Source organism: Dama dama, chromosome 20, assembly GCF_033118175.1.
Source record: "Dama dama isolate Ldn47 chromosome 20, ASM3311817v1, whole genome shotgun sequence".
In the NCBI taxonomy this organism is placed as follows: Eukaryota; Metazoa; Chordata; class Mammalia; order Artiodactyla; family Cervidae; genus Dama; species Dama dama.
Genome location: NC_083700.1, coordinates 30622989 through 30648836, shown reverse-complemented (window position 1 = coordinate 30648836; position 25848 = coordinate 30622989). Strand labels below are relative to the sequence as shown.

Genomic DNA, 25848 nt, shown 5'->3' with positions numbered 1-25848 from the left:
CACTTGAGAAATACTGTTTTTCTTTAAGTACTAAATCTACATGATCCCATCAAATAAAAGCTTTGAAAAGAAAAAGACCCTCTTTTGATAATTTCTTATTTTTTCTACTCCTTTCTGTTGGAAAGGTTCACCTTACTGTACTCTTCCTGATACATGACTTTTAAAGGGAAAATTGTGGTAATTTTGTTGTGTTTTTTCTAGAAAGTGATTTTCATTTTATTTTTCAAATAGAGATTTTAGTATTCTATAGCTTATCAGTTGAGCATTTTAGTTAAAAATAAATGGTTAGAATTTAACCTTACTATGGGGAAAATATTATCAATACTTATTAAAAACAAAGAACTAAAGGAAAACCTACACAAGTAGTGTCAGCTTTTACATAGAACTTTTCAAGTTTTTTGTCATACTGCTCCACTAGGTCAGGCTTCTTTTTCCACAAATGACCTTTGAAGGGCACAGATTTTGAAAGTATGGTTTCTAGTTTTTACAAGTTTTTCTCATTGTAGTAGTAGATTTTCATTGTAGAAAATTTGAAAATTCAGAACCATGAAGATAAAAGCTTTTAAAAATCACCCAATAAATATACCTGCAATAATATTTATGTGTTGCTAACTGTTTAATAAGTATGAGTTTATGTATGACCCTTACATTTTAAAAAATTGCATCTTCCCAGATACGTTACAGTTTTGGGGGTCACACTGAATATTCTGTTTTGTGCCCTGCTTTTTTCATTTAAAATACCTTATGAGTATTTGACCACATTGTTATAATCAAGACATTACTTTTAATAGTGCTGCTTAATGAAAGGATTTTTGTGAGGATTACAGTGAAAATGTTTCTCTTGGATGAATTCCATTTAAAATTCTTAATCAGTGTAGCAGTCACATTATCAAGTGTCCTTTTGGTTGGATAACCCACAGGCTCCTACTGTATAGTACAGGGAACTCTGCTCAATGTTAGGTGGCAGCCTGGATGGGGGGGGGAGTTTGGGGGAGAATGGATGCTTGTATATGTATGGCTGAGTCCCTCAGCTGTCCACCTGAAACTGTCACACTATTGTTAATCGGCCATACTCCAATCCAAAACAAAAGGTTTAATTTTCAAAAAGTATCATTTTGGAGTGTTTAAAGAATGTTTACTCAGTGCTGTGAGGTGTTTTGGAGGACAGATACATAAATGAACTAAACGTAGTTCCTGGCATGTACCCCACTGTTTGTAGCAAGGACCAGCCGGGAGGAGAGATGAAAACAAGAGCTCCTTGATGTGGACCTCAGGGTTCTGTCTGGGTGCTGGCGTCAGAGAGTAGGTGAACAGAGGGTCAACGCGCAGGCCTTTTGCTCTAACCGTGTTTATATGTGCACAACGCTGTGGGGCTCCAGGTGGAGTAGATACAAAACCGAAACTAGTAGGGGAAAGAGTTGGGCATGGAGGTTAGACGGGTAGGACAAGATACCTCAGAAGTAAGAACAATACAGACACAACAGCATTTTCCTCTGGGCCACCAACTTTTTATTTATAACTCAGATCCCTGGCCATGCATCAGAATTTTTTTTAGAGAAATGATTGTTATTTGGAAATACATTCTACACAGAAATACTTGCTTTACTTAAGCAAAAAATTTAAGCAAAAACATTAAAAAAAAATTTTTTTCCAGAAAACTATACAGCATTATAATGGGTTTTATTTATACATAATGTGAATATAATGTAGCAATTTCAATGCTGTATAATGTTGAATTCTATAAGCAGTAAATAGTGTTCGACTTTTGGGCTTCCCTGGTGGCTCAGGTGAAGTATCCACCTGCAATGCGGGAGACCTGGATTCGATCCCTGGGTTTGGAAGATCCCCTGGAGGAGGGCATGGCAGCCCACTCTGATATTCTTGCCTGGAGAATCCCCATGGACAGAGGAACTAGGGATGAGTATATTTAGTTTAGTGTAGTTCAGGGATTTTTCAAATATATAGACTACTTAAACCAAAGAGTTCTTTCTTTAGCTGTGCTCCCAGTTCTTCTGATGATAAATGCATTAAAAGTAATAATCAAGGAAGGGAGGGAAGGAAGGGAAGAAAGGGAGGGAGAAAAGAAAACTTTTTCTAGGGTGTGCTGGGCAAGGACCAAGTGTGTAGCGGCAAACTTGACATTAAACTGTCAGTGATGTAGGACCCAGGGCAGTAGGTGAATCCTGACCAATGTGTTTATGAGGACTGCTTCCAGGAACCAGTGGAGAGTGGACACTCCCATTTTAATGTGTACTCCTGCCCTAACTTGTAATACAGACAAATAATGTGACCTCCAGCAAACAAAGACAAAACTATCCTCTCATTTACATGTAGAGTGTAATAGAGATAGAAACAGAAACTCATGTTCTCGTAGAAATAAAGAGCAGAATGGTGGTTTTCAGGGGCTGGATATGGGGAAATGGGGAGATGTTGGTCAAAGGGTACAAACATACAGCCCTAAGGTGGCTAAGTTCTGGGGTTTTAATGTACAGTGTGATGACTATAATACCAGATTACATGTGTCAAAGTTGTTATCATAAATATTATCACTGTACATTCATTAAATGGGAAGTATGTGAAAAAGTGGGGTTGCAAACCTTGTTACGGTAATTGTCTAGCAATATATACATGCATCAGATTTCCCAGGTGGTGCTAGTGGTAAAGAACCTGCCTGCCAATGCAGAAGATATAAGAGACATGGGTTCTATCTCTGGGTTGGGAAGATCCCCTGGAGGAGGTCATGGCAACCCACTCCAGTATTCTCACCTGGAGAATCCCATGGACAGAGGAGCCTGGCGGGCTACAGTCCATAGGGTTGAAAAGAGTCAGACATGACTGAAGCGACTTAGCGCCCGTATACATGCATCAGATGGTCACATGTATACCTTAAACTTACATATATGTCAATAATATCTTAAAAGGCTGAGGAAAAAAAGAATGTGCCCTCTGTGAGCAGGAGTCTTTTTCTTAACTACCGAGGTGGAAGCAGGATTCTGCAGAAGACACCAACTGCTTGATCTCTTCACTGTGCTTTTTCATACTGTAACTCAGAAGGGTCCTGGAAACTGGCCAGTTTTAAACACTGAAGTGGCTCAGGAGACTCCAGAAGATCTAGTGCTTTTCAAATTTGGGACAGAATAAGAATTTAGTTATATAAATTATTTAAAAAATGCATTAGGTTCATTGCCTGTAATGAGTGGCATACTTAGTTATATTGATAAGGATCATCCAAGTTTATAACTTTGAATATGCTCTTACAGATAAAAGAATAGAAATAACAAGGTGGCATTTGAACACAAGTATGAAATATAGATGTGGCCAGTAAGAATATATCTGTAAGTTGTTCGCTTATAGCAGTTATGAAGGGCCTAGGTGTAGTACCTGAGTTAGTTGAAGTTCTTTGAAGTTATTGTTTCAAGGTTCTACACAACCCGCTGGCCCTCGGAACTCTTGTCTGAGCTTGTGTAAGCTCTTCCTCACTCTCTAAGAACCAGCTTTACTGGATTTCTCTCAGTTCTGTCAGCACTGTGTTCTTTGCCTCCTCAAGTAAATGCCTTCACATGTACCACTCACCCTACCAACACCCCCCTCCTTTTTTTAAACTTGGTTGTCTCCTGTTTACCCTTCAGTTTTCAGCTCCAGTGCAGTTCCTCGGTGACATCTTTGCAGATTTCCTAGACTTAGGATCTAGGCTATAGATTCCCACAGTGCTCTCTACTTCTCAGTCACAATGCTCTCACATCCGAAATTTCTTTCTCAGTGTTCATCATCCCTGTGAGACTTTTAGTTCATTTGGGTGCACTGTCATTCACTGCCTTACCCCTAAGAGCTTCAGGAAATCTCAGGACTCAGTAAATCTTTTTTTTTTTTATACGATAAATGTGACAGTTTTAGGAAAAGTGAGCTCTTTTGAAAGATGGTCTTCTAGGCTTGTATTCTTATACCTTTATGCAAGAGAAAAAATTCAGCAAAAGATAGGCAGGTAGGTGGATGGATGGAAAAAAGGAAGAGAAAGAGGTATTCTAGCACAGTGCTTATTGTTCAGGTTCTAGACCCGGATTAATTGGGTTCAGATACCAGGTCTGCTACTTCCAGTGATATAACCTTGGCCAAGTCACTTATCTATACCTCAGCTCCCTACCTATAAAATAGTAATGATAATAATATCTACCTTAAAATTTTCATGAGGCGTAAGTGAAAATGTATAGCATGTGTGTGAAAGTGAAAGTAGCTCAGTCGTATCCAGTTCTTTGTGACCCATGGTCTATACAGTCCATGGAATTCTCCAGGCCAGAATACTGGAGTGGATAGCTGTTCCCTTCTCCAGGAGATCTTCCCAACCCAGGGACTGAACCCAGGTCTCCTGCATTGCAGGTGGATTCTTTACCAGCTGAGCCACAAGGGAAGCATATATGTACAATATAATAATTATCATTATAAAATAGCAGTCCTAGTCATCATTGTTCTCTATTTCTCATTTTCTTTTCATTCTTACATCTTCCTTTCAGAAAAGGCAGAAAAAGGATTTGTTTTTTTTTCCCCCTACTTCTATACTTGCTATCCCTGGTGGAACTAGAAGACAGTAGACTTTTTTAAATTTAGCCTCATTTTGTATTTCAGGATAGCCAGATACCGTTTTATGAACACATTTAAAAACATTAACAAAGAAGAGAATTTGAGGAATTGGCATTAAAAACTATCATTAAGTTTGCAGTATCAATGAAGAAGTTACTTTAACATTTTGAGAGAGTCCAAGTAAAGTTAATTTCATTATTTAAGAAGCCTAGTTTGAAATAAAGTTTTGTATAGACTGTTGAATACTCTATCAGTTGAGTATTCTAAAATTTCATGTATTCGATGATGGAGAGTGTGAAATGAACAATAAAAAATACAAAATTAAGCTGATTCACACATTCTATGTGCTTGATCCTGGGATTAAATCTGTAAAACCACAGCTTTGCCCCTAAGATAGCTGGCAAACTTCTATGTTTAATAACTGTACATTTTAAAATAACTTTTGTGCTAGTAGAAGGTGTTTTACTATGAAATATATAGATTCTGATTGCCTAGAGAAGATTACAGTTTCACAAACAAGTGGACTACAGTTTGGCTTCTTTTGTCTTAGAAAACGCCTGACTTTAACCAAGGAGCCAGTTTGGAATTAAGCTTATATGTATCTTTTTCATTGGTTTCATAGAGCTTAGGAGGTAGAGGAAGCAATGAAATGCTTTGCTCTTGAGTCTGGGTCTAATGGAAAATGACTTGTGAGTAACAACGTTTGTGTTAAGCTAGTTGGATTGAACCGTTTGGGGAATTTCACCAGGCTATCTTATAGTCATCATAGTAAAGAAGAAAAGTGGGATCTGGTTTTGCCCGTACTTTGCCTCTGAGGAAAACAGATTTTTTTTTTTTAAGTTTATGGCATCTATAGGTGTGATTCTAAGACTAGCAATTTCTAAAAGATAAGTTATGTGATGAAATTCTGATAGGTACAAAGAATGTTCTGAGCAGCTCGAGATTTTTAAAAGATGTATATGATTAATAATTGGATGGAACACATAATCACATTTGTAGAGTGCTAAGTAAACTAAGAAACATCGAAGAATTTCCTGAATTGCCAAAGCTCAAAAGGAGTTTAGATACTTCGGAGAGATCAAAGAGCTTTTAAGTTTGTGTTTGGAGCAAGAGCAGTGAGAAGGGACAGGTAGGCTTACTGTGAGAAGACGTTATTGGTAGTTCTTTACAGGCAGAAATCAGTTCTGTGCCATTCTTAGTTTGTGTCTGTAGTCTTGAACCAGAAGAATTACTTTTCCAACAATAAAAGATAAACAGCTTCAAGTGAGGGAAATTAAATTTTAAAAAGATGAAGAGATCATGAGAGTATCATTCACTTTAAATGAAACTAAATTTTCAAGACATAGTTGAGTTACCCTCCCAGGAGTTAAAGGGACTCTCAGATGTGATCCCAGGGTTATTGTCAGTATTCTTTGTGAAACCATGAATGTGGGAAGTACCAAGAGACTGAGGCGAGACAAATGTTCCAGTTTCCAAAAAGGCGTAGATTGTGAAAATGCAAGTCCACTTCCCTGACTTTAAGCTCTGACGACATTTGAAGAGATTGTAAACAATAAAATTTATAAAATATTGGAAGTGTTCAGAAAAGAATGGGTTGATCTCCATGAGTCAACTCAAATGTATAAGAACAAAACATGCCAAACTGACCTCATTTTTTTCTTCTTTTCTATTTTATAAGTACTACTGGATTAGACAATAGTAAAGACTTGTCATATCTTGACTTTGGCAAGTGATTGACAAAGTCTCCTAGACAATCTTTATGGAAAAGGCAGTGAAATATTGGCAATTAAATTGATTTACAGCTGCTTGCATGACCACACCTCTGCCAGCATGCCACAGTGTTTACCTAAATAATAACCAGTGACTCTACACTGATTCCTTAAAGAGTAAAGAAAGTAAAAGTGAAAGTCACTCAGTCATGTCTGGACTCTTTGTGACCCAGTGGACTAATACAGTCCATGGAATTCTCCAGGCCAAAATACTGGAGTGGGTAGCCTTTCCCTTTTTCAGGTGATCTTCCCAACCCAGGGATCAAACCCAGATCTCCCGCATTGTGGGCAGATTCTTAACCAGCTGAGCCGCCAGGGAAGCCCAAGAATACTGGAGTAAGTAGCCTATCCCTTCTCCAGCAGATCTTCCCAACCCAGGAATTGAACTGGGGTCTCCTGCATTGCAGGCAGATTCTTTGCCAACTGAGCTATCAGGGAAGCCCCCTTAAAGAGTAATGGTAGTGAATATTAATTGGCATACATCCAGAAAGTGTGAATTTGAGTCATGAGTTCTTTTGATTATGGATTTATTCATGTGATTGAGAGTTCAGTTATAGACTTTTCCCCTCCTAAGCTGTATTTGTAAGCTTTATAGATCTGTTTTTAAGTTTAATAAATCAACTTGACTTACAAGTCACTTATAAGTCAAAGAATAATCTTAGCACTTTGAAGCAAAGGCTGACTGAGTAAAAATGCAATTATGAAGAGTCCTTTTTTCTCATTTGTTTAACAACTACATTAATCCCAAATAGATGTTTTTCATCCTCTTGAAATGTCAAGTTGCTGTGAAACTTTCTTAAAACAAAAGGCAGACTTTCATATAGAATTCAGTAATACAGATAATCTCTCCATTGTCTCTGTGAGCTAATGTTTCTGTTGGCCTTCTGGTAATTCCATAGCCACCTGCCTATTTAGGATATTTGTACTTTAAAAAAACAAAACAAATTTCCTGGAACTGCATCAAAGAGGGAAGCGTAATATTCCATCCCCTTAATGGAAGTTTTTTTGGTTTCTTGAAATAAGGACATTCATGATGACTGCTACATCCAATATATTTTTTATTATTATTAATTTTTAAGAATGCCAATCTATATAATTTGTTAATCTTTTATCATTGACATTTTATTGATGTTTGTAATATTTTTTCCCAACATCAGAGAAATGTGATGACATCTTTGAATAGTTTTCATACTTTAAATAAAATATCCCATTTATGAAATTGTACTTCACGTTTTTCTTTGCAACTGTTCATCTCAGTGTTGCATCCAGAGTCCCCGTAGAAATTGAGGGTAAAGATTAGGAAGCAGTTCTTACTCTGATAAATCTAGGTGTCATTCTTTAACTCTTTCTGCTTTAATGATTCTCTCAGTCTTAAGTTCTTGTGGGCCCTTGAAACAGGAATTGAATTCATTTCCCCTGTTGAGAGCCCCTCATACTGTAATTTGTGATCCATGATTTTTATTATGGCTTTGTCTTTAATTACATCTAATTCAATGGCTGTTGCTTTTATAGATTGGTAGATTAACACTCAATGTGAGTTTTTAGCATTTTATAGTTATCTGTCTGAGTCATGCCATATTTTATAGTAAAGCTTCAAAAACTTTTTTAAACCTTGAATTTAATAAGTGTTTACTCAGATTGTCTTCTTTAATAAAACAGGCATTATCCTTTATCTAGATTAAATCTATTTTTGAAAATATGTTGGATATCAGGTTTTGAAGTCTATATAATTTATTTTAGGTAGAAAAAAAATGATTCATTCTCTGTCTAGTCAAAACCCTAGCCAAACCGCCACAGACATCACTAAACACTTTCAAGCACTTATGTAACAATCCACCAAAGCTTTTCTATAGTGATTATTACAATGCGATCAAAACACTTTTTACCTAGTTTTCAAAATATTTAATAAACTCATAATTGGGTTTGGTTTTGTTCAGTAAGCAGTGTGACTGTACAGTACTGATTATGAATTGGGTTTTTCTTCTACCCAGCAATGAATAAGTACTGTAATAAAAAAAAATGAAATAACATGAATCCATCTAAATTGGACTTTGGTTGGTGGGGCCACTCAATGTCCTGACAGAAGCAGCCTCAGACCACAGATTTATCCTTGTGTTATCCTTGTAAATATCCTTCAGGTTTCCTTCTTTGATCACAAGGTTTCCCCCTTCCTCAGTATCTATTTTTGACAATGCAAAACAGGGACCTTTCGGTTTGTGTTTATTAGTTTAGAACATGAATGTTATCTCCAAACCTTAGAAGCACTCTGATTTCCTGCTTATTTTAGTACTCGCTCATACAGGTTATGTTTATTTATTTATGTGAGAAAAGAGAGGATTAGAAATGCTATGTTATGAAATAACAGTTGAAAGAATGAACTGATCTGTAGTAACCTTTTGAATTATCTAATTTGGCCATAACTATATTGTTTGAAGTAAAGTGTATATTTTAATCAACCAGTCATTTCTTATTCAGTAACATAATCTGTTTTGTTTTAACATTGCTCTTTTTGAGTTACTGAAATCTTATCTAATGAAAAGTGTTTGTATTATTTTGAGTTCAACCATTATTACAAATTCACTGCTACCAGATTTCTGCAGCTCCCTATTTTTCTGCTAATATTTCTTTGATACCCCTAATATTCTTCTTTTTAATCTCCCATTTTCCCCACAAATAAGGAAGAAACCTTTCATTCTTACTCATTTACGTGGTATCTAGGAGTCAAACAAATGGACAGAGAATGCCTGTTCCTTCTAGTGATAGGCAGAAGGTTCTTAATAGGACCCATTTGGCATGTTAGAGATGAGAAAGATGGACTTGTGGGCTGAACATAGTTTGAGAAGGGGAAGGGTGGGTGAGTTTGGGTCCAAGATGGTCAGAGCTGGAACATGTAGGTCTTGCTAGGCCCTGTTTAGAAGTTTGAATTATATTCAAAAAGCAGCAAGAAGTCGTTAGGTGGCTCTAAACAGAGTAGCGATCATCTGACTTATGTTTTAAAATCTCATTCTGGCTTCTTTGGGCATGATGGAAGCAGGAAGGAACCAAAAATGGGTGCAAGGGAATGGATTAGAAGGCTTCTGCAGAATTCCAGGTGAGAAATCATGGTGGATTAGCTTAGGGTGGTAGCAATGGAAATAGAAGAAGTAGGCAGTTACGGGATATGTGTTGAAGGGAGAACTGACAAAAATTGCTAATTAATTGCATTAAGGGATAGAAGTAAAAAGAAGAAATTGAGGATGACTTCTAGGTTTGTTCTGTTGGATTGTTGTTCTTGTTCAGTGGACTGCAGCATGCCAGGCTTCCCTGTCCCTCACCATCTCCCAGAGTTTGCCCCAGTTCATGTCCATTGAATCAGTGATGCCGTCCAGCCATCTCATCCTCTGTCGCCCTCTCCTCCTTCTGCCTTCAATCTTTCCCTGAGTCAGAGTCTTTTCCAGTTAATCAGCTGTTTGCATGAGGTGGCCAAAGTATTGGAGCTTCAGCCTCCGCAGGATTGTGGTAATTTTCTAAGATTAGAGGAGAGAAATGTAATGGGAGAGGATAGAATTAAGAGTTCTGTTTTGGTCATCTGAAATTTGAGGTACTTATTTATCTGCAATATAGATGAAGGAGTCTGATGCATTTAGAGTCTGGTGGAGTTAGGTCAGGGATAGAGACATGATAAGAATTTGGAACTTACCTGTTTATGGATTGTACTTAAAGTCATGGGATTGAATGAAATTACCTTGAGTATTTGACTCTCTGACACATACCTCCTCTCTCTCTTGCCATGTAAAATTATGCCCACATTGTATATTACAGGTGTGTATTTTAATTATAGTACCTGTAATAATTTGTTACACTTACGTTATTTTGAATAAAATACTCTGATTTCTTTTATCCTATTTATGGCTAAATGGTTTAAGGGTATTCATTAACTAGCATTGATATTTAACTGAAGACCTAACAATTATTTATTTTGTCTTGTGTTTTTTTTGTTGTTGTAGGCAAAGTCATTAATAAAGATTTGCGACATTACCTAAGTCTTCAGTTTCAGAAAGGATCAATTGACCATAAACTGCAGCAAGTGATCAGAGATAATCTTTACTTGAGAACCATTCCATGTAAGTATAAGATAGAATCAAAGAAATGTGGCCAGGATCTCTTTATTTAATCAAATATCCAGAAATAATTCTCTAGAGAATCTCAATACGACATTGTGAAGATTAAGTTGGGGCACTGGAATGAAACAAAAATTGGGTAAAGAGAAAATTTTTCAGAGGACTTTCAAGGGTTTGGTTTTTAAAAATAGAAAAACTAGCAGATTCTATATTGTGACTTTTTAAAAAATTCATTAGACTTTAAGAATTTAACGATATAAATGTACATGTTGCTAACTAAATTTTTTCCCTGGAAATCAATTTCTAAAACCTATGCAGTTAAGACTTTTTGCTCTTCATGCTTGTATACTGAGAACAAACATTTTATATTACTTATTAGGATGTTGCTGACTTTAAAGTCTGCCCTTTCCCCAGAGGAAGACAGGAGAGACTGTGCAGTGCCTGCTGCCTCTGAAGTTTTATCTGGATGTTGGTGTATCCATTCCAGTTTTAATAGTTTTCATAGGAGCTGATTGTCGTCATAATTGTGTTTTTGGCTTTTTTTTTTCTTTTAAGCACATAATAAATCATGTAAGCTTGGTTTAATTAGTATAGGTCTGGGGAAGAAGAAAAGCAGTAAATAATAAAAGGGCCTAAAAGGACATTCTGATTTGTTTTACTTCTCAGTATATTTGTAACTCCTTGTGGATACTAGCTTTTACACCATCTCTGGAATTCTTTATATCTTTATCTTGTTATTTAATCTCACACAATGTCCAGTTCATCCCCAAGCCTTCCTAATTATGCTTCTGAAATACCTATCTCTCTGAACTATCATAAACCCTCCCTCTTTCTTACTTAGACTATGAACAACAACAACAAAAATTTGCCATTATGTAGTTTCAAAGAACTAAGTAAAACTGACTTTAAAATCTTGATTATAGCATTATACTAATTGGTTCACTTGGGCAGATTACTTAAACTTCCTAAGGTTTCAGAATCTCCATGTATAAAATATGAAATCATAAGGCTCACTTCATATAGCTATTAGAATTAAAGTGAGAGTATTATTGTAAACCACTTGATCTGGAGTAGGTACCCAAGCAGTGTCTGTCCCCTTGCCCCATTCTAACTGTATCCCCTGCCTCCCATGTCACCTCAGTCTAGTCCATCTTTAAAGTATACGTCTGATTTTATTCTTTGTTTCTTAAACTTTAATTTCAAACTTTTAATTATTTTTCTGGTTAAAGTTAATAACACTATTGTATTATGAGGTTTATAGGATATATAGAAGTATATAAAATGAAATTATTTGCAAACACAAGTAACAGAGAAACAAACTGAACTATAGTGACTCATACCTAGGGCACATCTGATTCTTGCACATCTGTAGTATAGTTTATTCTTCAGAGAGTCCTATTTACTATGAGTCTAGACTTCTTAACATGGTATAAAATTTTTTGTTTTAAATTATGACCCCTTGTCTATGCTATCCTCCTATAAATCTACCTTATCAGATTTCAGAATTGCAAGTCCTGCCTTTTTTGCATTTGCCTGATAAATCCTTTTATTCTTTTATCTTTCTGAATCTCACTCTGCTTCCCTGGTGGCTCAGATGGTAAAGAATCTGCCACAAGGAATAAATCTTACTATTCTTTTATCTTTCTGAATCTGTGTTTTATAAATAGTGTTGAACTTTGTACCCAGTGTGAAACTTTATATTTATTGACTTGATCATACCTTTCATCTCAGTTTCGTCATGTTTTTGAATTTTGTAGCCAATGTGAAACTTTGTATTTATTGATGTGATATCTCCAGCCCCATTTTGTCATGTTTTTCTGTTTTACCTATACGCATGGGTGCGTGCTTTTCACTTTAGTCATGTCCAACTCTTTGTGACCCCATGGAGTGTAGACTGCCAGGCTCCTCAGTCCATGGGATTCTCCAGTCATGAATACTGGAGTGGGTTGCCATGGCCTCTTCTAGGGGAGCTTCCTGATCCAGGGGTCTCTTGCATTGGCAGGCAGGTTCTTTACCACTAGCACCACCTGGGAATCCGTATTTTACCTATATATAAGTCTTTTATACAAAAAAGCCTTTCACTGTGTAATCTATTTTATTTGATCTCTCTTTTTAGGAAGAGTTATACCTTTATTCTAATGGCTACCTTTATATAGTACTGTGTTCCTCCTTCCTTTTATTTGGTCCTACCATGAGCAATACTAAAATTATACAGTCATTTCTTCTTCATCCTTCCTTCTCCCTCTCCCGTCATCTGACCTCAGGTACTATCTTTTATTCCCACAAATATAAGGTAATTAGCAAGCTTACTCTTCTTTGCATATTCTTTCCGCATTCTCCCTGTTTTTTGATCCTGGATCTGTATCTATATTGGTAATGCAAGCAATCATTATGTACTGCCCTCTCCCCTTTATAATCATTTATTCTCCATTCTATGCTTAGATACATGATTAACCAAACTACCAACCCTATGTTGTTGTTTTTTCAATAATTCTGGTTGTCTGAAGCTTGTTCTATACCAGATTTCCATGAAGGGTTCACAGAATCATCATATCAATTGTCTGTGATCTTTATACTTTAAAAGTTTGTTTGGATGGATATGAGATTTTTGGCTCATAACTTCTTGCCCTGGCTTAATTATCTAATTGTCTTTTGGGATAAAGCATTGCTCTTAAAAAAAAAAAAAATCTGAACACAATCTGAGCTTTATTCCCTCCTAAGTAACTTGGGGTTTCTCAGGGCAGCATTTTTATTTTCATAGCTCTAGAGCTTCCTCTACCCTTGTTAAAGCAAGTTAATAAAAATATGTACTTGTACTTTCTGCTACCCTCTGCCACTTTTACTTGAATCTTCTTTTTAGCTTACATTTATTGTCCTAGTTTTGCAGTTTCTCCCCAGTGTGGGGTTTTGCCCTAGAAAGGAGCTCAGGTTTATTTGTTTTAATTCATAAGTTCCAAACGGCTATAGTCATTTCAGATCCTAATAGGAAGGAACTTCTGACTTACAAATTGAACTGTCTAAAACCCTTCCAAGAATCTAGAAGCCCTTATGCATCAGTAGCAGTTAGTAAATTGGATGGTCACATCTGGTCTCTAAGTGTGATTCTTTACTGAAAGATACTAGATCTTTCTGGAGAAAATTCTGATTCCTAACCTAGAGTAAGGAAAGTGTAGGGTGAGGTTGGAATGTCCAGTTGTACTAGAAAGTCTGTTTAAAAAATTGGGGGGACATAGCAGAAGAACATTTAGGAGAAAAGCCACCTAGTAGGGGTGCCCACTGACAAAACCTGAGACAATTTAAATAACGAAATTAATGAGAGAAAGAGACTTCTACTGTTGTCAGACATTTCACAGAGCACAACTGTGATCCCTAAGAGAATAGGAAGGAGATTGCACACAACAGAATCCTGTAATTTCATCAACTTTTTGCCTGGAGGAACTTTTGAGGCTATAACACATGGAGGAAGAGCCTAGGCTGAGTTTAGCAGACTCTGAGTTAAGGGTACAGAAATATGTGTTCAAGAATTCTGAGATGTTAGGAATTTGCAGGGCTGGGTATCAGAGAGGAAGAGATATAAAGAAAGCTCAGGCAAACTGCATTAGGTGCCTACTTGGATTTATTGCTGAATACTAAGCTGAGAACGTGACTTCACAATGCAGGCAAAGAACTCTCTGTGAGCTGTAAGGTTAACAATCCCCAGAGCTTACACAGGGCCAAGAGTAATTTGAGTTCTAACTAACCTGAGTGGAGAGACCCCATAAGGGTCATGGCTTAACTAGTAGTGTTAAAGAGGCCATAGATTTAGACCCACTTTAACAAAGTTTAATTTAAAAAGTCCCAAAAGGATCAAGTGAATATGCATGTAATTTATCTAGTTAGCAAAAATAAAGGAAGAGAAGGGGGAAAAGGGGGGGAAATAAGAACTCTTTAAAGGAAAACAAAAAAAATCTAGACACTGAATAGCATCATATTCATAATGTCTAGTGTCTAATAAAAAATTACTAGGCATAAAACAAAATGTGACTCATAATTAAAAGAAAAGTGAGCTGATTAAAAAAAAAAAAAAAAACAGAAATGACACAGATAATGACCATACCAAAGATTTTAAAGTTATCTCATAAACATGCTCAAGGATTTAAAGGACAAAATGAACAGAATGAAGAGAAAACAAGATACATATTTTTAAAAGGAACTATATGAAACTTCAAAAACTCACTGGATGTGTTTAACATAGCAGATTAGAAACTGCAACAGAAAAGATTGGTGAACTGGAAGACCTAACAGTATAGATTAATCAAACAGAAACATGGAGAGGAAACAGAATACAAAAGTGAACTTTTAAAAAGCAGTGAGAGAGACAGGGACAGTTCTACTTTTGCCACAAAGCACTTCCTCATACTGGGTTTAGCCTCTTATCATAAATAATTGGGCAAGATATCGAAAGCATCTGTTTTCAGACCTTGGATTACAGACAGAACAGGACTGTGATCTCTTCATATTGACCTATGGTACGCTCTCCAGCCAAAGTGGGGGAAGCAGAACAAATACTTGAAAAAATAGTGGCTGAAATGTTTCCAGGTTCAGTGAAAACTATAAACCAGTAGATCTAAGAGTATCAACAAACCTCAAGCAGTAGAAACATAAAAAAAAAAAAAGTCAATGTACATTGTAATCTAATTGCTGAAAACCAGTGATAAAGAGAAAATAGGAAAGGCAGACAGAAAAAGAGATCATACAAGGGAGTATAGATTGACTATAGACTTATCAACAGAAACAGTACAAGCTGGAAGCCAATCAAATGTTATCTTCAAAATGCTGGAAGGAAAGAAAAAGATGCCAACCTAGATTTGTATACAGTAAAAATATTCTTAAAAATGAAAAGAAATAAATTTTTGAGACAAAAAAAGGATGAGGGAATTTTTCTCCAGTACACTTGTACTATAAAAAATGGTAAAGAAAATTCTTCAGATGGAATGGAAATGGTTTCAGAATGAGAACTAAAAGGAAAATAGAAAACTTCATAATTACATTTAAGATAGATCCTAATGGACTTAGAAATCATTTACAGAAAGATATATAGAAAATCTCCAAATATTTGGAAATTAAATTTCTACACTTCTAACTAGTGAGTTAAAGAATAGGCCACAAGAAAAATTACAAAGTATCACACATTTCATTACAGTGTATCAATTTGTGGGGTGTTACTAGAGCAGTATTTAGAGGGAAATTTATAGTAGTGAATACTTACATTAGAAAATAATAAAGATCTCTATCAATGAACTAAATTTCTACCTTAAGAGCAAAGTAAACCCAAATTAAGTAGCAGGAAGGGAATAATAAAAAGCAGAAATCAATAAACTAGAAAATAGAGAAACAATAGAAATCTGTGAAATTCAGAGCTGCTTCTTAAAGATTAATAGAAGTGATAAACATTGGGAATGAGAGACAGTATCACTGAAAATCCTACAGAGAGGTTAAGTGGATAATAAGGAGTTTTCTAAACTACTTACGCCAGTAAACTCAACAACTCATATGAAATGTATAAATCCCTTGGAAGACAAAAACTACCAATGCTCACTCAGGAAGAAATAGAAGAACTGAACAGCCTTGTATCTATTAAAGAAATTAAATTTGTAGTTTTTCATTTTCCTGTAGAGAAAACTTCAGGCCCAGATGGTACTGGTAATTTGTTCCAAATATTTAAAGAAGAAATAATGCCAATTCTATACAGCTTCTTCTGAAAATTAGAACATTTCCCAACCTCACTCCATGATCTGAGCATTATCCTGATTCTAAAGCCAGATGAAAACATTAAGAGTATTAGACCAAAATTTTTCATGAACATAGGCTCAAAATCCTTTATTTTAGCAAATCAGTACACAGCAATATAGAAAAAGGATAACACATTTTGACCAAGTGAGATTTGTCCCAGGAATGCAAGGTTGGTATAACATGTGAAGATTAATATAGTAACCAACTAGAAAAGCCATATGATCTTCTCCATAGGTGCTGAAAAAACATTTGACAAAAATTCAACTTGAGTTCATGATATAATCTCTCAGAAAACTAGTCTGCCAGTTTATTACTCACAGCCTCTTGGCTTCAAATCTACTCTTTTTGCCTACTTATGATATTGTCACATTTTCTCCTTACCATCTGGCACAACGTTGAGCTTTGTCAGTAGAAGGTGTAGGAAGGATACTGGAGAAAAACAGAGTCTTCTTTTCCTGGCTTCAGTGTGCCTTTTTCTTTTTGCTTCTGCCTGCAAAAAGATACTCAGTTTCAGCAGCACTCTAGCAGTCAGCTACCCAGGGGCAAGTTTAGTGGTACACATGGGTGGGGTAGGGAGGGGAGTGAGGGGTAGGAGTGGGGGGAGTCCCAGCAGTGAGTTCAGGAACAGGCTCACATAGGTGGCTTCATAAATTCCACCAATGTGCCAGCTGAGTTCCTCACAGTTTCCTGATGAGTTCTGTGGGGAGCCCAGCAGGCTCCCCAGATTTCAGCAAAATCTCTTGCAAATGTTTTCCCACTGGGTTTCCAGCAAGCCCAGCCAGTTTCCCAGCTGATTTTCTAGTAAGTCCAAAACACCCCGCTACATGTCCCTTCCACTCAAGGCAGTTTGCTGGTGAATTTTATTGGTACTCCAGCAGACCCTGCCCACCAGCCTCAACTCACTGATGGTGAACCAGCTCTGTCCCAAGGCAACACAGCCAACTTCTCTACCATCCAGTGGGCTGCTATGCACTTGCTCCAAAAAGGTCTGAATTTCAGACTTTGAGAGCATCTCTTTCTCCCAAGTTTTTTCCATACTTGGGTATTCTTGTTCAGCTCTAGGATGATACTCTTCAGAATTCTCTTTTATTCCACCTTAGTTAATTCTTTATAAATAGTTAATAATTCTTTACATTAGGTTGTCCTTGTTCAAGTTACCATCTAGCTTCTTCCTCCTGCTTGGACCCTGGCTGATACAGGATTGGTACTGGTAGCAGTCCCAGGAGACAGATGCTCCAAGAAGGGATTTTAAGATTGCCTTTGGATGTGTACTTGGGCTTGAGCACAGAGCCAAATTCCTTCCAGCAGGAAGCAGGTTGCTGGTAATTTGTGACAAGTGATATCATCATTTAATCTCAGTGTAACCTGTGGCTGATTGTGACGAATCAGCTGAGCCAAGCACCGTGCGAACCCTAATGACTGCTACACTTGACCATTAGAGCAGTAACAATGGCTCTGAACACCGAAGTGTGGGATGGTTTCTCCTGAGTGCACCAAGTGCTTAAAGAGAGAAAATCACAGCATAAAATCAAATGGTTTAACATTATTAAAAATTAATGTAACAAAATTTTGATAACATTTTTAAATGGTCTCAGCCTGATATAGGCATTTGCTAACAAAAAAGTCTTAAAAGAATGAACACTAACACAAAATAAATGCCAAATAAAAATCATCTGAAAGTTTGAAAGATAATACTACACATATTTAATATTTGAATTTTGCACTCCTGAAATGAAAATTTGAAGCACACAAAGTATCAGTTGCATTATCTGATCGCCTTGATCTTTGGTAATAAATATTCAGACATAGGAAAAAATATTTCATTTTGCACTGGTCATTCATATAAGCTTGTTTCCTTTTTTAATGCTGAAAGTACTTGTTTTCTTGTGTTGATTGTGTGTTTTTGCCATTGAAGTCTATGTTACTTTTACTTCAGATTGTAGACTAGTTTCTGATTTCAGGCTGAAGTATTCTACAACAGCATTCACTTCTTGCACTTCTCTTATTTACAAAGCTCTGCAACTCATAGCAAATATCAAATGGAGGAAAATATCAGAGAACATTGTTGAATAGTGTTCAGGTAACATTCAGATGCCCTGACCAATGTTAAAAACATTACACAGAATCATGTTGAAGCTGCCAACTTAGGGTCTTATCTGGCCTTCAGTATTATATTTGCAAGAACAGCCCACTGTTATCATCAGAGCCCTGATCACACAGCATGGGAAGAGCTGCAGGTAAGACTGATGGATAGATTGTGACTGCTGCTCTCCCTTCTGCTTCTGTCCTAGTCCTTGGAAATGTCAGCTTTAACATTTCATTATGCTTTCAGTGTTTCCTACTCTTGCTTTCAATTGATATCAATAGATCCTTTCAAACCAGTAACATCTCTATGTTAAATTATTAAGCTTTAATTCTCACAGTAGAACAATATTTTTTTTCCGCTTCACTTTCCCCTTCAACTCATTTTTCATGGGATTTAGAAAAAGTAAATCTGTCAGGAAGCTCCAGAAAGGAATATCTACATGGAAACAATAATGTAAAACAACTATAGCTCTTATATATTGTTTGTGGGAATGCAAAGTAGTATGTCTACTTTGGACTTTTTCTTGTAAAGTCAAGCATACGCTTGTCATATGACCCAGCAATTCTACTCTTAGGTATTAACCCAACATAAATTTAAATATAAATCTACCGAAAGACTTGTAAATGTGCAACAGCTTTTTTATATAGTATCTAAAATCTGGAAGCAACCTACATGTCCACCAGCGGTGAATGCATAATCAAATTCTGGTGTATCTATACAGTGGATTTGGCACACCCCTCAGTAATAAAAGGATATTGAACAGCAAACTGGATGAATCTCAAAAGCATTATGCAAAGTGGAAGAAGCCAGACACAAACCACTACTGAAATCAAATTAATGTGTGATTTCATTTACGTGAGCATCTATTAAAGGCAGAACTATAGTGACAACAGATCAGTGGCTGCCCCTGGGTGGGAGACTGCAAAAGGGCACAAGGAGACTTTTGGGAGTGATGGTTCCCAAAGTTCATAGAATTCTATCACTAGAATTAGTGAATTATATTATAGGCAAATTATACCATTAGAATTAGTCAATTTTATTATAGATAAATTATGTAAAGTGAATATCAAATAAACTTTTATTTGATAACTTTTTATTATCAAATAAACTCCCGTAATTTTGTTCTTTCATACTATCAACAATTAAAAAATGAAAATTTGTAGAAAAATATCATGAATAACATAAAAATAGCATAAAAAGAGTTGAAATACCTGATTCATCTCTAAGTATAAAGGGTAAAGATCTCTATAAGGTAAAATTAATGGACATTAAGGAAGATCTAAATATTTTGACAGATTTCTTGTTCATGGATTAAAGACTCAATATGGTAAAGATTTCAGTTCTTCTCAAATTGATTAATAGATTCAATCTAATTCAATAAAAATTTCAGCATTTTTAGCCTGTCTGATTCTAGAATTTATATAGAAAGGCTATGAATAGAAGAAAAAATAAGATAAGTGAACTTTTTTTGCTGTATCTCAAGATTTATCACAGCAGTATAATAATCACAGCACTGTGATAAAGGTGCAGGAATGGTCGGTAGGTAAATGGGATGTAGACACTCAGTCTTATATGGGCATTTCTGTATAGGGTTCCTGTGACAGGAGTGCCATGGCTGATTAGAGGAGAAAATACTGACTTTTTCAATAAATCTTGTTGAATAAGCATTTGGGGGAAAAAAGGAAATTGGGCTACTACTTCCCATCAAATAAAAAAAAAGAGAAAAAGCTTTAGTACATTAAAGTACTAGGTGTGAAAGGCAAAGCTGTAATGCTTCTTTAAAAAGAGTGTAGAATACCTCCATGGCCTTGGAAGGGATTTCTTCAGCAAAACACAAAACCGTTAGCTCTAAAGGAAAGAACTGATAAATTTGACTACATTAAAATGAAAATTTTCTATCATCAAAGGACTGTTTATTTAAAAAAAAAAAAAAAGGTGAAAGGAAATCACAGAGAGGATACTGTCTGTTTTGCAACATTTGTTTCAATAATGCAGGTAAGTAGGTAGGAGAATGATGTCAACTGAACTGAGAATTGGTTCTTATTTCATTTTCCCTAGCCAATCCTGTGTATGATCAAGTAGCAGCAAGTAAACACAGAATATATAAACATAGCTGAATGCTGGTTTTGTTTTATTGTGTATGATGCCTGTTCACCTCAATTTGGCCTCTTTTCTCAATTTGAACTTGTACTTTGTCTTAAAGTTACTGGTTGTAACTTTTCCCTTGTCTTTATTATTCAGTATCCTCAACCCTCTGTACCTTTCTGTCAAGCTACCTTTTCATAGAAAATTTTAAAGATGAAGTATTTTATTTACTCTAGTATTTTTTATTAGGAACATAACATCTACTAAATTGTATTAATATTTTTCATTGGGATTGTTATTGACTTTACCAGTGCTTTGTTTACTGAGTTGCAGTAGAGTTTGAGAGATCAACCCTATCCTATTTTCTCTGTAAGCTTTTCTTATTTTTGGTGTGTGATTTTGCGAAAGCACTATTTGAAGAAAGCATATTTCAAAGCATATTTCTGTAGCAGAAACACCCCATTTGCAACCACATATATCTGGCAAAAGACTGCAGTCCTAAGACACAATTATTTCACATTTTAGCCTCTCTACAATTGGAATGCATCTTGCAATATGTGAAATATTTCAATTATAATTGCCAGGGCTTTTTTTTTTTAGGGTAAAATAATAGTGTATTTTAGAAGCTGTTGATTACTTAGATTTGATGAAGTAATGTAGTATCTAGAATGTAAAGAACTATGATTTTAAAAAGACAGGGAGCCCAACAGAGAAGTGGCAGACTTGAGCAGCCACTTTACAACAGAAGAAATCTCTATGGCTAGTAAATATATAAAAAAGAATGTTTAATCTTTTAAAGTAGTTGTACATTGAATACAATCTGAGATACCTTTATATACTTAACAAGTTGGCAGAAGTTTAAAAACATGATAAGTATTGATGTGGACACAAAAGGATGCATGTGGTAAGATTCCAATCCCATCAAGTTTCAAAGCAGGCAAAACTAAGCTGTGTTGCTCAGAAATGCATTACTTAGTTGCTAAAAACATTTTTAAAAAGAAAAGAAATCATTGTCACAAATGTAAAGATGATGGTCACGTTGGGGGTGGAGGGAGGGAGAGATTTGAGATTGGAGACATATGAGGGGGCTTTTGGCATCCTAGTAATGTTTTGTTTCTTCATCTGGATGAGTTTGCTTTGTTATTGCTTATTACTACTAAACTTTATATATATGTTTTATGTACTTTTCTGTACATTTCAGAATAAAACAGAAAAAGGAGGGAGTGATCAGTTATGTCAAAGGTTGTTGATTTGCCAGGTTATGGACTGACACTTGACCATTGGGTTAAGCAAAATGGAGACTTCTGATGCACAGATTGTCTCAGTGGCATCGGTTGGGGCAGTGATCTGATTGGAATGGGCTCAAGAGAAAATGAGAGGAGAGGAATTGGACACTGAGTAAGAAAAACTTGGAGGAATTTTTATGTAAAAAGGAGCGATATAATGTTGATTGGAGGGGATGTACAAAGCTTTACATTAAGTTTATAGAGAGTATCAAGAGAATAGAAAGGTAAATTTTCTGGAATGCTGAGGGAAATGGAGTTGGGTGGGGGAAGGTAGAAAACTTTTTATGTGTATGAGAGTACATTATTTGAAGGAGAAGAAGTGAAAACTTATAATACATTTGTGAAGAGAATTAACATTCAAGCTACTTTGTAAGTCTTGGAAATATATATGCTAGAATCACACATTTTATGTTTATTAATGGAAAGAATCATGATCACCATCTTGCTCAGTGCCACTTTGCAGAAAGTGAACCAAGCCTAGAGGGATTAAGTGCTTGCTCAAAATTTTACCACTAGTAATTATCCTAGACTAAACTGCAGAGCTGCTCCTGCCTCTTGGGTCAGGGCTTTTTTTTTTTTTTTCAAATAAAATAGTATTATCTTTAGTATGATTTGCTTTCAAATTGGATTTTATATAGTCATTATGTTTATAGTAGAGTTTATTTAGATAATATTTCAATCAGCCTTTGCCGCATAACAGACTACCCTAGAACTTAATGGCTTAAAATAACTATCATGTATGATTTCTCATGATTTCATGAGTTTGCTGAGCTCATCTGGACCCACTGATGTGGCTGGTCCTTGGCAGCGAAGCTGGCATTAGACGGGCTAAGCTGGCCTCTCTCATATCTGGGGCCTTGGTGCTGTTTATTGGATGGGACTCTCGCTCATCATTCAGTAGTCTTGTCTGGACATCCATACATGGTGGTGGGACCATTCCAAGGAGGCAGAGACAGAGATTTAGATTCCTGAACATCACACTAAGGTATTCAAAGCAAGCCTAAGTCCAGTTCAGATTCAAGAGGTGAGGCAACAGGCTCTGTCTCTTGATAGGAGGAGGTGTAAAATATGTGGCCATGTTTTCCATCTATCACAGCTGCTAATCATAAATTTAATTGTTGAATTTACTGTCTAAGATTAACTTTTACCTAATGTGGAACTGAAAACTGTTAATTTGGGGACTCTAACAATGTAGTTTTAATCAGTATATGAGAAACAAAAATTTGATATGAAAAAAAATGTTAAGAAAAAGGGAAGTTATGTTTCAGAGATCTTGTATCCTCTGTGATGTAAAACAGATAAAGAAATGCAACAGTCTTTGTTACTTAGAGCATTTGCTTATCATCATTTTCTGAGATGATTACCATTCATCATCATTGTGGGTTTTTTTCACATTACAAAATATAATAGAATGTAAAAGCAATTAATAGCTTCCCATAAATTAATTTATAATATGATAGCTTATTTCCAGGACCTGTGATGATTACATTTGTATAAAATTTTACTTAATTTATTTGACAACTGTGTCTATTGAGTGCCTGCTATGGGATTTACACTGTGTAGAGACTTGGGGTGTTGCTCTGAACCAAATAGATGAGGTTCCTGCATTTTCCCGTAACTAGATGGGAAAGTTCTCTAAAGAAGCTTTCTCAGTCAGAAGCTGAAGGATGAGTAGGAGTTAACTGAGGTAAGAGGGAAAGGGAATAGGAAGTCTTCCAAGGAAAAGAATGGCTTGGCCAAGGCCTTGGAGATAAGCAAGTTCGAGGAACATTAAAAGAATTGAAAAAAAAAAAAAATTGATTATGGCTAAAGCCTAGAATGTGAAAGGGGTGAGGCAAGAAAGAAGCTGGAGAGGTAGAACCTGGATTTTATATCAAGGATCATAGGAACCATTTAGAGGTTTTTTGCCCAGATGGTTTTAGAAAAGTCACTGATTGCAGTTTGGTTAAGGTCTGTAGCTAGGATGAAGACAGGGTTGAGCTCAGGAGACCAGCAATACAGCCAATTGATACTGATATGGATTTAATGGATGTGATTATGAAGACAAGTATATAAATCCTACAGGTATTTAGGAGATGGAATCAACCAGATTTGGTGACTAGGTGTAGAGTAGAAGGAAGAACCCAAAGTTACTGTCTCAGGTTTCTGGCTTGGAGTGCTGTTAACAAATAGGTAGCATAAATAGAGAAATAGGCTTGGGAAGGCATCCTTGGCAGGACGATATCCTAACTCTGTTTCCAGGCTAACTACCTGGATATCTTGTTTGTATTTTCTAGTATTTGAAGTGACATTTCCAATTTCAGTTAAAAAAATATTGATTCCTGTTCAGTGAAATGCAGTAAAGTACAGCAGTGCTGCCATAACTTGAATTTATATCTTGGATCCGAAAAAGATTTTACTTTGGCATTGATTCCTTAATAGATAGAAATTTAGTGCTCAGTTGCTGTAGTGAATTTCATTAAGCAATTTGCTTACTGCTTAATGTTTTGAAATTACTTGAAGAGAATAATGACTAAGCAGCAATATGTATAAAATTACATTTTGTGAATTCCTACCTTAAGCCCTGAGCCCTTCGTTAATGAGTCTAAAAATAATTGTGTGATTAATATTTGTTCAGGTTTTTTAAGTGGAGTTTATAATAAAAGAGTTTTTAAAAGTTGTTTCTCTTTTTTTATTGTCTTACAACTCTAGTAAGTAGAACATTAGTTTACATTTCTGCTAAGGAAGAAAAAATATGTAAGGTAGCTACATGAACTTGAAGCCTTTCCTTGGTGGATTTACCTCTCCTTTAAATGTTAAGCATGAGAATTAAGGTTTAAAAGAAGAATTAACTGTTGAGTCTTGGAAAGTTAAGCTTTCTTGATCACTAACATTTTAATCTTTGTAATTTTGAATCTCACAGCTATCTGTAGATTTTATTAAAATATATTTACTCATCCTGTAGTATTATCCTACTCTGACCTAGGAATGTTGATTTGCCTCAAATTCTCTTATCACTCTAGATACAGTATATTCAATAGTGTTTCCCTTGTGTTCTCTTTAAACTGAATTTCCTATTATTTTCAATATTTTGTAAGTTTAAAAGCACTTTACAACCTATTTTTTTCTTTTTTTCTCTCCTTAGGTACTACAAGGGCCCCCAGGGATGGGGAAGTACCAGGGGTGGACTATAATTTCATTTCTGTTGAACAGTTCAAAGCACTGGAGGAGAGCGGAACATTGTTAGAAAGTGGAACGTATGATGGTATGTCCCCAGATATTGACAACAGCAGCCCAGAAAACTGTCTGATTGGAATATTTCAAATGGAATTTGATCAGTAAAATACCACTTTTTAAAAAAGTTTTTTCTATTAGTCTTTGAGAGGTTTTTCTTTTGATTAGGCTATTTGTAATTTACTAGTTAAGATGGGATTAAATGCATTCTGTGTTATTCTAAAGTTGATTATAGACAGTATACTAAAATCATTAACGCTAGTTAGTTTGCAGTGTTTCATAATGATTCACATTCATTGTATTCACTCAAGCATTTGTGAGTTCTGTTTGTGGTTGGAAATAAAAATACTGTACCCTTTAAAAAAATCTATTTATACTTTGGCTCTCTTGGAGAAAAGAGAGTATAGATTTGAAGAGGAAAATAAAAAAACAGAAAAATTGGTTTTCTTTTCATAACTGTTTTCTCTACTCACTTGATTCTAGGGAATACTGATTTAAGATCAATTTCAACTTTTGAATGAATCTTTGTTAAATCTTTTTTCTTTTCTTTTCTTTATCTAACAGTTCTTCACTGGCAAACTTGTGCACTCCAATAGCACCCTGTATTTCTCCATCATTGCTTTATCATGCTATTATAATTGCCTTTTTCACAAGCTCTGTGAAAGCAGATGTCATGTCTTTCTTAATATTATCTTCAGTTCCTAGAGAGGGCATTCAATAAGTATCTGATCATGAATTCATCATATCCAAATATGCATTTGTGCTATCGAAAAGAGTAAGTCTTCATAATTTCTCTTTTTAGCTTTAGCAAGAGCTCAAGACAGAGGAGTCCTCACTTACTTCCTTCTTTTTCTCAGCAGTTTCCTCTAGTCTGTTACCAATCGAGTCTTTTCTTCCCTTGTAGCATCGTTCACACTGCCTTTCTTTATACTTTCATCACCTCCTTGTAGGCTCTCTGGACT

At 35.8% G+C, this 25848-nt stretch overlaps 1 protein-coding gene across 2 annotated transcripts in view; it reads left to right on the top strand.

Annotated features, from left to right (window-relative positions):
* The window catches only part of MAGI3 (membrane associated guanylate kinase, WW and PDZ domain containing 3), a 244578-nt gene that overhangs the window by 130062 nt on the left and 88668 nt on the right, over positions 1 to 25848 (top strand). For both annotated transcript variants that reach the window (XM_061121116.1, XM_061121115.1), the window contains exons 2-3: positions 10331 to 10447; positions 24798 to 24917. In XM_061121116.1, coding sequence (XP_060977099.1) covers positions 10331 to 10447; positions 24798 to 24917 — 237 coding nt within the window. The remainder of the gene's footprint in view (positions 1 to 10330; positions 10448 to 24797; positions 24918 to 25848) is intronic.